The 12,983-nt window shown below is 46.3% G+C and overlaps 1 protein-coding gene across 1 annotated transcript in view; it reads right to left on the bottom strand.

The window, feature by feature from the left end:
• The window catches only part of LOC138581032 (sulfotransferase 1 family member D1-like), a 217,741-nt gene that overhangs the window by 119,493 nt on the left and 85,265 nt on the right, over positions 1-12,983 (bottom strand). Inside the window, exon 2 of the mRNA XM_069652056.1 lies at positions 3,589-3,744. Coding sequence (XP_069508157.1) covers positions 3,589-3,736 — 148 coding nt within the window. The 5' untranslated portion in view covers positions 3,737-3,744. The remainder of the gene's footprint in view (positions 1-3,588; positions 3,745-12,983) is intronic.

The raw sequence follows: 12,983 nt of genomic DNA, 5'->3' as shown, positions 1-12,983 counted from the left end.
ACTGCTTATAAATCAAGCGGCTGAGGCACACTTGGTTAGAACATTTTTATTACACGACTAGCCATTATCAGCTGCAATGAAGCCATTAACTCTCAGGAGACTGCTTTGAAATAAGTGGCAGGCCATTCCCAGAATCAAGTGTGAAGTTATGGTTTGACAGAGGTAGCTCAAAGAGATCCTACTGGGATGTGTGTTGGGGGCGGGGAGTGGGCTGAAACAGCCACAATGCCTATTTATTTTATTTATTTATTTATTTATTTATTTATTTATTTATTTATTTATGTGCATTAATAAAAGCGCGCATGCGACCCTCGGTCCTGGTGGCTTTGTTACAGTCAAGGCTTACTTAATTACACTGGTTTTGAGATACAATACAGAAAACATAGATACATAACACAATGAAGCAGTTATGATACAGTTAATGTGGGAACCGTGCTAATCTAGTTCTGAAGTTGCAGGTGAGCCGATAGGTAGACTTGTGTATGTGGGCATGAACTAGCTGAAGAGCTTAGTTTTGAGTGCTTTACAGAAGGCTGTGAGGGAGGTCTCGGTCCTGCGGTTCCAGTTTTTAGGCGCTAGGAATGGAAAACTAGATCCTCCAGCTTTGGCTCTTTTAACAGCATAGTCAGGGGCAGTGAGTGGGAACATAAACAAACGGCACTCGTAGACTGTGTGTCCCTCCTCACCTGCCAACTCTTCAATAATGTCGGCTCATAGGCAGCGCTTTCATAATCACCTAATAGTCAAAACTAAAAATCTGACCGGAGACAGCCAGAATTTTCAGGCTTTCAACTCCCATCCCCAACTTTCAGTAGTGATGAAAGAACTTCACAAAGTTGAAAAAGATGCCCATTTTTCATTTTCCCCCAAAATATTGTGGAATGTGCAAATGTGCAGCTTAAAATAGGTAAATATGTCTACCCACGTCTAATGTGCAACATTTCCTTTACAATGAAGTAACATTGAATCCTAAATATAATTCTTTTTAATTTATTTTTGAAGTTTTTATAATGTGCTGACGGCGGCGGTGAGACCACTTCCGAGTCAAAGGCAAATTAAATGAGACATTGTAATTGTAATCGTAATTGTTTATTTGTAAAGCGCGTATACACAAGTGAAGTGCTTCAAAGCGCTTCAAGGCGGGAAGGGCACAAGGGGATGTAGTCGTCATTCTTAGGCCTTGAAGATTCCAAATGATCTAAACAACAATAACTAGCATAATAGGCCAGAGGCATTTCTACTGATATAAGTGTGTGAGTGGGGAGTGGGAGGCAGGGGTGCGAGGGGTTCCAACATCCCTAACATGTTGGAACGTTAGGGATTAGGTCTGAACATATCCATGCCACGTACGTCACATGCCCGAAAGTGCTTCTTCCAGGATTTGTGGAACTCCATTACATCTGTCTTAAAGAAGAGATGGAACAGGAGTACATTCTAAAGGAATGACACTTGGGTCTGCCGTGTCCTACCAAGAAAAAGCAGGCGTGTGAACCAGGGGTATATCAGGAGATTTTGGAATACCGACGGTAGTTACCTGCCTGGCCAATAGTGGGGACATTTTAAATTCATCATTTAAACGTTTTCCAAACACCTACATTTCTTTTTAAATTACTTTCATAGCTTTGGAAAATGTGAACATTTTTATTGGAAAAACATTTAAACTTGTTTTTTTTAAAGCACCTAATTGTTTGCTAAATAATCCTATTTGTTTGAAGCATGTTTGTTTTGCTTCAAATATTTGTGCTTATGACATTTTGGCTTGACATTTTGTAGAGAAGCCCCTCAACGCTCACACCAGAAAAAATGCAAACCGTATGGAAAAAGGCCCGGCACACCTCTTGCAAGGAGAACAAGGTTTATTCTCATAAAGGCAAGTACGCGACAGCAAAGAACTCTGCTGCCATGGAGCGCTCTGGCAAAATCAGCATGAACAACACATTAAGAAGGCACACAGAGTCATCAGTGACGTAAGTTTCATACGTTACAAATCTGAATGGCTGGTTGGCGAGAACCTATACAGAGGCTACCTGCTCCATCGGGGATGCCAGGGTATTGGTGCCAGCCCTCTCTGTCCATCTTCTTCCACGTGCGCTGCTCCACGCATGTCATCAGACACAAAGCTACAATTAATTGCTCATTATATATAGAAAAATAATGCATTCTTTATCTCTAATCTAATGTACACCTAGTAGTGCAGATAATGGCTAAGAGGATACTTCGAGGTCATTGTAACTAACGGTTCTATGTAATTTCATCGTCAGGCATTTCAAAGCCTGCAATTTAAACCTGCTTGACAGTTCATCACATTACTTTTTTTGGGGGGGGTCCTCTTCCCAATCCTCCCCTCCTGCATCTATTTTTACATATATTCAACCCCCCAACCACTTATCAGCCCTTTCCCACCCCCCCCAAAAAATGGCGATGAACTGGCTAACACGTTTAAACTGCAGGGTTTGAAATGCCCGACGACGAAAGAACGTCGTACCGTAACTAGCAAACCCCCACTCGATTCCAGACACATCCGCGCCCTTCCAAAGCGTTCTACCCTTGCTTTAGGTTTTTTGTTTTGCCCCTCCAGGCAACCTCCTCAGGGTTTTGCAGGGCACATTCCTCCTGGGATACAAAATGCTGGCAACACGAGACAATGAAAGGTCTATGAATCTCTACAGTTCTGGCCTTTCTCACCGGTGTCCATGATACAACCTATTTTCGCAGGCATACACTTATTTCCATGTTTGTGGCCTACACATCACGTGACCCTTGGTGAAGGCAGCCTGTCCTGGCTTTCTGATCTTTTCTGATCAGTTGGGGGATCTAACAACTTTATGCTCGGTGTTCTGGAACTGACTGGTACCTTGGAATGCTGGGGTATTGGGGCAGGAGGCATCGGGGCGCTATTACTTAGAGCTGGGATGGGGGAAGGTCAGAGGCTCGTGCCCTCCGTCTCGTTGGATTGCTTTTTCGCAGGGAGCTCTCAACCCCCTCTGGGCCTTGCAGGGTGCATTCCTCCTGGGATACAAAATGCCGGCAAAATGATACAATGAAAGGTCTATGAATCTCTGCAACTCTGGCCTTTCTCACCAGTGTCGATGATACAACCTATTTTTGCATGCATACACTTATTTCCATGTTTGTGGCCTAGGCCTGCATTCCTGGTTACAGCACCGAGTTAGGCCTCAATTTCAATATGGCTGCTATTATCTAAGATGGTGTTTGATTCCCAATGTATTGTAAAACCAAAGCATGCGCTACCCTCTCTGCCCTACAGCCACTGTTGATACACCACTCCCTATGTCACCTCCCTGAGCCCCTACCATACACTCCCAGACCTCTGCCTCATCCGAAAGCGCTTGGTAGTCTGGGACAACCGTTCCCCCTCCCCAAAAATGTTCCTGCAAACTTCAGTTTAAGAAGCAAAAATTCACCATAGAGTTAGGCGCAAAATGTGTGGGTCTTCTATAAATGAGTTTTCAATTAAGCTTAAACAGGCCTGTGTGGAAGTAAAAGCTGCACCCCTCTACCGCTGCTCGCTTCAGAAGGTGTGGCATTAGGGCATTGTATCCTTAGAGTGGACAAGTTGGAACTTACCTGACTTGGGGTAGGTACAGATCAGCAGGTCGTCTGGCCTGGCCTGGAAAGCTTCTGTCTGATTCCAGTTCTCTGCAAAGTACTTGACCAAGGGGATGCCACAGACCCATTGCAGGGGCTCCCTGGCAGCGAAGACCCCGGTGTCCATACTGTTAGCTAAAGAGGACAAGAAGTACATAGTTGTAACAAGTTACATGGAACATAGAGTTCACGTCAACCCCGATACCCGAATGCAAAATGGCCTACTTCCTGTATATTCACACTCCGATGACAACTGCTCTATGCTTTGGTACTGTGATCCAGAGAGGAGAATTTTCCACACCGGTGCAACGATTATTTTCCTTCTAGTGCTACTCATGCGGCACCTCACTGAAGAAGCCGAACAAATCAGACAAATGTGTAGAGTTGCTTGAGATCGGGTCATAGGAAGCACTGACATGCTGGTGGCATGGGAGGTGCTGGGGGAGTGGTGGGCAAGGAAGAGATTGGGTTTGGCGCATAAATGCGTTTTCAGGGGCTTACTGCCACTTGAACCCACTTTTTCCTGGAGCTGGGATATCTGGTTCACAAATATAAAGGCTGTGCATTGCTTGTTTCTGGAGATTCTGGAGCGTTCCACAGGAAAAGTACTGCTTTATTAAGCATTCCTCTGGTAAAAAAAAGGCTCAAACCCAACCCAGAAGCAGGCTTTTTTCACCTCGGTATTGGGACTCCCAGCCTATCTCCCTGCCAATAGGCTCACTGCTTGTGTTCCGGATATGAGTTTAAAACATTGTTCCCTCAGGCACAATTCATGGTCTGAATGATTAATTTGCTCGATGGCTCTATGGGTGGGGTGTTATTGGTGCTTCAGCAACAGTAAGCTGTTAATTTAACTTTTTTATACTGCACAGCAGTGAGCTCATCCCACTGGGGTACACCACAAAATTCCAGTTTGTCCGAAAGATTTCTTTAGGTTAGACATTGGGCCTCACTATGAATGTGGCGGAAAGGCAACAATGGCGCCGGTAGTGCTACCAGCGCCGTTGTTACCTCTCCGCCACATTACGAGTTCTACTCGCGGATGCCGGACTGCACGCCTGCGTGCAGACCGGCACCCGCGAGCAGAACTCATGATTGCACCAGCACCGTTATTAACGGTGCCGGTGCAACCATGCTCCTGACCCCCATTCTTCCCTATGGGGCAGAAAGGTGATCGGGAGGCTGGCCATACCGGCACCCGCGAATGGGCAATTACCGGGTCCTCCAAACTCGGCATGACCCGGTTCTTGCTCATTTGCGGGTGCCGGAAAAAATTCAACTCCGGCGGCAGCCGTGCCCTTAATAAGGGCACGGCTGCCGCCAGAGTTGTAATGAGGCCCATTAACCCACTGAGCTTCATCACAGGCTCTCTGTTGGGATATCGCCTGACATTAGATCTTGCGAGATCTCGGCAGGCAGACCGGGAGAGCCGGGTGAAGCTACGAGAGGCGCAAACTAAAGAGCAGAGAGGACACAGAGCAAGTCGTGCTCCCGGCGCTCCTCTACTGAGAGGACATTAACTCTCCCCATTGTCCAAATGACTTTGCTGCAACCAGCACATTTGAGGGCCAGTTGCCCTAGGACTTGAACTTACTAATGTATATATGTTCCATGCATTACAATTATTGATGCCTCAATAAAGAGCTGAACCAGCCACCCAGAAGCCTGCTGCATATTATTATGCTACATATTTGGCGACGAGGATCAGGACTACAACCCACATGTTGCCATGAAAGGGGCAACTCCACTCCCGCCTTTTCTACAAACGCCAGGTAGGCCTACCATTCCATGGCCACAATGGCAACCCCTATTCACTATGTACCTGAAAGCGCTGGGTGGTGCGGGGTACATGGCGGCAAAGCGCAGAGCCATGTTATTCAACGTGCTGGGCGTGGTCAGAGGATATTTGCAAGCCTGAAGTGGTGGCGGATGACGACGACGACGTGTATAAGGAGGCGGTTAGAAGAATCATAAAACGTTTCGTCAGCAAGGAAAATACTGTTTTACGCAGGATAAGTTTCTACAGTCATAAACAGGAGGCGTCCGAACCCGTAGACGACTATGTAACCAAGCTACGTGAATTAGCTGCACTGTGCAACTTCAGAAACAACGCAGAAACAAAGGACTGATTTGTGGCACGCTAACGGTGCACACTAACTGCAGAAAAGTGTAGGACAAGTTCATTTTAGAAAAGGAGTTGCAGCTGGAAAAAGTTGTTGAAATTGCGAGGGAGGTTGAGGAGACTGCAGGACATCGGAAAGAACATGCGGGAGGGCCCGGCCCAGCTGAAGTCCAGGCTGTCGCATTCCGGTGCAAGAAGGAGAAACCAGTCGATGATGCAAGAGAAGAGAAGTGGGGAAGGGAGGAACCACTGAAGTGCCACAGATAGACCAGCACAAAGCACTTGGCAAACAACATGGAATGTCCGGCCAGAGACAAAGAGTGCTCAGTGTTCAAGAGAATTGGACACTTTTCGCTGGTATGCAGATGGCGAAATAAAAAAAGTTACCAACGTCAATGCAGAGCACAATGCAGAGAGAGACCTCATCTGAAGAAGAAGGGAGGCCCACGGTGCTAAGGGTGAACAGCCCACAAGCCAGGAGGGAAAAGCCACACTGTGCCATCAAAGTAAACGGCATGGAGACAAGAGTCATGGCAGACTTGAGGTCGGACTTAACCATTCTACCCCTTCGCACATAAAAAGAGATGATGGGCACCAATAGGGTGAAGTCCCCAGCACTCACCACAAGCCCACAGTGTTTGGAGGGGAATCACTTGAATTACTGTGATACATCAAAGGAAAAGTGGAGTTCAAAGAGTGAGAAACTACCACAAGAGTATATTTCTGTCAAGAGGGCCCAGCAGTCCTCGGTTGGGATGATCAAGCCAAACTCAAAATCAAACTGGAGCCCAGCACAGAGGATCAAGTGCTAACAGTCAGTACAAGAGGAGCGCCGGCTGTCAAAGAGGATTTTCCAAAGTTGTTTTCAGAGGGGCCAGGTAAAATCAAAAACTTTGTGCATAAGATACTGCTCAAGGCCAATGCAGTCCCTGTAAAACACAAAGTGAGGACTGTGCCAACGACAGCCAGAGACATACTTAAAAATCAGCTCAACAAAATGGTGAAGGAGGGCGCCATTGAAGAAGTCGAAGCCTCCGAGTGGTTGAGTCCCGTGCTCCTCATCAAGAAACAAAACTCAAATGAACTAAGGGTGTGCATTGATCGTCGTAGCTTAAACCTGGAAGTCATTGCAGATAGCTACCCCCTTCCAAGCATTAATGAGCTCATCCTCATGATGAAAGAAGCCAGAGTGTTCTCGAAGTTGGACATGAGGGATGCGCATCATCAAATACACTTGCACAAAGACTCCAAGCCACTTAACTGCATTTATCACCCCATTTGGCACCTAACAGTTCACAAAGATGCCCTTCATCCTGTCATCCGCGGTTTCGGCGTTTCAGCAAATGATGGACCTGTTACTACGAGATATAGGAAAAGTGTCCTACTTCCAGGACTATATCCTGCTCTACGCCACAGATGAACACACGCACAACGTTACGTTGAAGAAAGTCGTCACCAAGTTACACGAGGCTGGAATCAAGTTAAGGTATGACAAATGTGTCTTAAGGGCATGTGAAGTTGAATACCTGGGGTATAAGATTTCCTCGCAAGGCATCAGCTCCAAACAAAACCTAGTGCGAGCTATAATTAAAGCTCCGGAGCCAACTAACAAGGAAGAAGTGAGGACATTCCTAGGACTTCCAGAATACTATGCAAAATGTTTTCCCAGGTTTTCAGAAATTACGACGCCGCTATGAGACCTGCTCAAAAAAGGCACAGAGTTCACATGGCAGGAAGCCCAGAAAGAGGCAGTGGTGGAAATAAAACGACGCATAGGTGAAGCACCGTGCCCACAGCTGTTTAATCCAGAATGGAGTACAGTCATCACCACGAATACCAGTGCGTGCGTTTTAGGTGCCGTACTTACCCAAAAGAAAGGGAACGCAGAACATGTGGTGGCATTCGCCTCAAAAGCCATGTCCACGGCTGAGAAGAACTACTCCACAATGGAGAAAGAGATGCTGACCTACGCATGGGCGGTAGAACATTTCAGGACTTATGTGTGGGGCACAAAATTCAAACTGGTCACCGGCCATAAGCCCCTCATCCACATGCTCAGTCCAGGGGGGACAAAATCGTCAACACCCCAGCTGGCACGCATAGCGGCCAAACTACAAGAATACACCTTTGAAGTTAACTACATTGCAGGATGGATAAATGCTCAAGCGGACTGCATGTCAAGGCTATCGGAGGACAAAGACAAAGTCATCACCTTCCTGCAGGATGAATTCATAGTAGCATCAATTCAAGACCTCAGGGGCCCTGATTTCCTAGAACTGAGCGAGGGGCATTGGAATGAAGAAGACAGTAATACCCCACGATGGTGAGACTCAGAGAATGGGTCAGGAACGGTTGGCCAGATGAAAGGTCCGTACCGGAAGGCATGAGACCATACTGGAAGGTGGCAGAAGAAAAGTCTGAGATGGATGGATTGATCATGAAAAGCGATCAAGTGATACCACCGGTGGGGATGAGAAAATTCATTGTGTGTAGAGCCCACTCAGGGCATTTGGGGAACACGATGACGCGGCGAAGAGTGAGGGAAGCATACTGCTGGCCCTCCATGGATCAAGAAATTCGCTCAATGATAGAGAGATGCCATGAGTGTCTTAACAGTGATAAACGCTTAAGAACCAGGCAAGCTCTGATGATCCCCATGGAGATACCTGAAGCAGTATGGTCCAAAGTGGGGTTAGACTTTATTGGACCGCTGGAGGCAATGACACCTGATCATCGGTATGGCATAGTGCTGGTGGACTTCCTGTCGAAGTGGGTAGAAGCAGAGTTCATTCCCAACATCACGACCGCCATGGTCATAGAAGTCCTAACATCCATATTTCAGAGGGAAGGTCTCCCTAAAGAGTTAGTCACAGACAATGGGGTACAGCTTGTGTCGAGGGATAGGGAGTCGTTACTGCACAAAAACAACATTCATCAAAGAAAAGCCGTGCTGTACCATCCCCAAGCCAATGGTCTTGTGGAGAGAGCCAATAGGTTCCTTAAAGGAGCCATCAAACTGGCAACTGCTTCGGGTATGGATCCCCTTATAACGGTCAAAGAGGCCATCACCGCTCACAGGTTAACTCCCAACGGGATCACCCAAATTTCCCCATTTCGCATGTTGAGAGGGAGAAGAGCGGCGTCTACACTAGTAGCACCCTGGTTGACCAGAGTAAGAGAAGATGATGGAGTGGATATGACCGAAGTTGTGTGGAGACTGGAAAATAGCAAAGCATGCATGAAAAGATGGAGCGACCAAAGGAGAACTACTCAAAGTTGAGAGGTCATGGAAGGAGACTGGATCAAAATACGACTGCCAAGCAAAGACGAAGTAACAGGTTCAAAGTTCAGTCAACCTATAACAGTTAATCATAGAGGGACTAATCATGTCCTCATCAGGGATGGCCGCACATGGAACATGGAGTGAGTATCCATGTTTGAGAAACATCGAGAAGCAGAAAGGTTGCAAGAGGAACTCGACCCTTGCAAGGGCCCAGACAGAGACAGTGCACGAGAACAAGAAGCTAGAGTGAGAGAGACCATAGAAGAAGTAGCAGAAGGAGATGTGTCAGAAGCCTCCCAGGAAACTAGTCAAGAACTGGACACCAGTAGTAGGAAGGAAGATCGACCGAGAAGGGAGCACAGAAGACCGGTGAAGTATAATGACTATGTTATGCAATAAGCTTTGCTGCGCCATCAAGGGGAGGTGTGTTGGGATCTCGGCAGGCGGAACCCGGAAGAGCCAGGTGAAGCTACGAGAGGCGCAAACTCGTAATGAAGAGCAGAGAGGACACGGAGCAAGTCGTGCTCCTGGCGCTCCTCTACTGAGAGGACATTAACTCTCCCCATTGATCAAATGATATTGCTGCAACCAGCACAGTTGAGGGTCAGTTGCTCTAGGACTTGAACTTACTAATGTATATATGTTCCATGCATTACAATTATTGATGCCTCAATAAAGAGCTGAACCAGCCACCCAGAAGCCTGCTGCATATTGTTATACTACACTCTCTTATCTGTTCAAATGTAACCACTAACAGGATGGCAGCGAGCGTCAGATAGCTAATGGGCCTGCAAAAACAGGCTCTTTGTAATATGCAAATCCCCGTCCCACGTTTCCAACGCTCTGCGTGTGATCACGTGCCGAGAGGATGAGGCTCAGCAGTTTCAGCTGGTCTGATTGGGGCACAATCTAGTCTGAATTGTGTATGGTTGATCCGCTTCTGTAACCAGACGAGATAAAAATGCAATGGAATCCAAAGCTGCCTAGAGCTGTTCAAGTGGTTAGGGTTGATCCAAAGCTTTAGATCCATCACATTTTGATTAATATTTAGAACAGTACATTGGTCTCCTTCATTAACCTGCAATCAATGCTATCACAATCTGATTTCAAACCAAATAGGAATCACAGCAAAATGTAACAAACCAAATATTTTGCTGCCCATTGTCTTTGCCATGCATTGGCGTCGCCTGGCAACAATGTGTTTACACAGTGACGTAACCGGCGGCATCTCTCTATGTAGGAAGTATCCTGTTAACCCAAAAAAAATATTTTGCTCACAAACGGCACTAAGTGCAACCTACTTTGCAAAACTATTACTATGGGGTAAAGAGAGGGCGGGGAAGAGAGGATTGAATCCACCCACTCCACATCCTAGCACTGTCATGTGTTATCCTCTGTGTGGAAGAGCCATTTTAAACTACACAGAGGATTGTTTATTTATTTTTTAAGCTTCTATGAGTTTTCTCCCACTGCCTGTCACATTAAGTTGATTTGTGGCAAGGCCTCATTACGAATACTACCGTAAGCAAAAGAAATGGTAGCTATGGTATTACCGCCACTTTCCTGCACCTCCATACATCGAGATTGGGAGGCAAAGGGAAGGATTTACCTCCAGCACTTAGATCTACTTAACCTCTACATTTAATTTTGCAGAATAATTCCCCGCTGGCCTATGGGCTTAAACATGGCAATTTACACCGCCTTGCCACTATTCATAATCCTGTGATAATTCCATGGAGCCGATCGGCGGCAATGATAAACTATTCTGGTAGTCTTTCTGCACATTTACTGACAAACTCATAATGAGGCCCAGTGTGCAGACTGTGTGTTTGTAAATAGGCAATGGTGAATACTGATGATGGTTTGTGCTTGAGGGACTTGCCATCACACAGTGAGCCAACCCTGTCGGTAACGCCACCATCGCCCAGGTTAAGGGACCTTTGCTTTTCTCGGGCCCTTAACTTGGGCAGCGGTACATTGCCGACAGGGTCGGCCTGCCGCCGATGTTAATAGCGCCTCAGTATAAAATCGTTCATTATGTACCTTCTGATGCATTGTAGGTGTATAGAGGTAGTGAGATATGTAATACAATGTATCAGGGTTGTTCACCTCCAGGCCTCGAGGGCCGGATACCGGGTTTTCAAGGTACACCTCATTAATATTCATGAAATAAATTTGCATGCAATGATTCTAAATGTATGCACATTTTTCCTCATGAATATTGAAGAGGTATATCCTTAAAACCCATCAGGATTCCGGCCCTCGAGGCCCAGAGTTGGACAACCCTGATGTATACCATAAATCTTATTTTACAATAATAACATAACATTCTAAACGACTGTATTTTCTGTGCATGTGTTCAGCTCTTCTGTTTATAAGTCATGTAATAACATATTATTATTGGCACATGTTATGCCGCTCAATGCTTTGAGCTACGGTAAGAAGTGTGAAGGGCTGAGTTATCCACATTGCAATTCAAGCCACCGGGATCAAGACAGAGGTCTGCAGCAGGCACTCAACATGCACACAGGGGTATCTTAAATGCAAGAACGTATTGTGCAATGTTACCTTGGTGTTAAAATGACTACATATTTTTTTCTGATATAGCCCGAGACTAGTATCCTGGAAAAATTAATCAAGGGAGCTAGAAGAAAGTGAATCAATGCAATTAGGTGAAGGCACAGGACTGCCAAATCAGGTGAACAGCTGGAGACCATGTAAAGTGTAGGTAGCCCAGCCTGCAGGCCTGCCAACCTGGATTCCTGTGGAACCTGTGAGGTGTGGAGTCCATCTACCTGTCTCCCTCTCCCCCACACCCCTCCTACTCTCTGTTTGAGTCACAAAGCAAGGGAAGGTCTGGTTAAGACGGAGCACCCAGGGTCAGACCTGGAAATGAAATCATCCCAGGCACCAATAAAAAAAGTCCACAATCGCAAATGGCAGCTTTTATTTATTTATTTTATTGTTCATTTATAACGCATTTAAAACCAGCCAGTGTTCTTTTAAGCACAGGATCGGGATTCAACCTGTGTTGCATCGCGTTGTCTTGCTTCCTAGACAAGCGTGTTGCCCCTGGGCTATCCTTCCTCCCCAGCTTGTTACTTGTCATGACATAAGGTTTGGGTCCAGCCCAAGAAGAAGTTTTCAGTTAAATGTGTTGAAAGGAGTGCGCGCTGAACCTTATTTCCTCAGTAAAATTCGTCAGAACTTCTCATGAAAAGGGCCAATTTAGGTCAAAAAAAGGGGCCTACTGTGACCAAAAATGCAAGCCACCACTAGCATGATGTGCCGGCCCTTCAGGCAGTGCCCTTTGTCCTGAACACCAGTCCAAGACAAGCACTCACCCAGGGCAGCTGAGAGTCCCTCGAGTAATCCTGGCACAGGTTCAGTAGCCTATCGACCGACCACAGGAGGGGGGCAGCTTGTCCGCACAGAACCCAGTGAAGGGAAAGAGGATATTTTGGGACATTCTCTGGGACTTCGACTCATAGCTTCTGCGCTGCCCTGTTCTCTTGAGGGCCCTGAAGGTGGTAGAAAGAGTCCCGCCCTTGGGGCACCCCGCCTGTTGGCCTCCTGGGCAATGTTCCCTCTAAGCTGTGCGCATGTGCGCTTGCCCAGCTTCCTTCTGGGTGCCGCTCAGAAGAATTTTAGCAGCGCACACAGACAAATCCCACCAATTCACAAAGATTGAATAAGGCACAAGCCACAGCAGATACCTAATATTTGCTTTCTCATAAAATAAAGCTAAATTGGACTAATTAATCTTGATATTCTGATCTAGCCTATTTTAATTGCCCTACTATGCAAACATGACCTGAAAAACATAAAAATCCAAAAAAACAGAACACACATACAAGAGGTTAAAAACAAATATGAAAAAGTGCCTTCACAAACAGAAGATATGGCTAAGATATGCCTGCAAACATTAACCAAATAAGCTTCCCGCCTCACTCATGGCTCCTATACTTG

The sequence above is a fragment of the Ambystoma mexicanum genome, chromosome 3p (genome assembly GCF_040938575.1).
Source record: "Ambystoma mexicanum isolate Mex_15411 chromosome 3p, UKY_AmexF1_1, whole genome shotgun sequence".
In the NCBI taxonomy this organism is placed as follows: domain Eukaryota; kingdom Metazoa; phylum Chordata; class Amphibia; order Caudata; family Ambystomatidae; genus Ambystoma; species Ambystoma mexicanum.
Note: the sequence above shows the minus strand (reverse complement) of the source record. Positions and strands in the feature narration are given on the sequence as shown.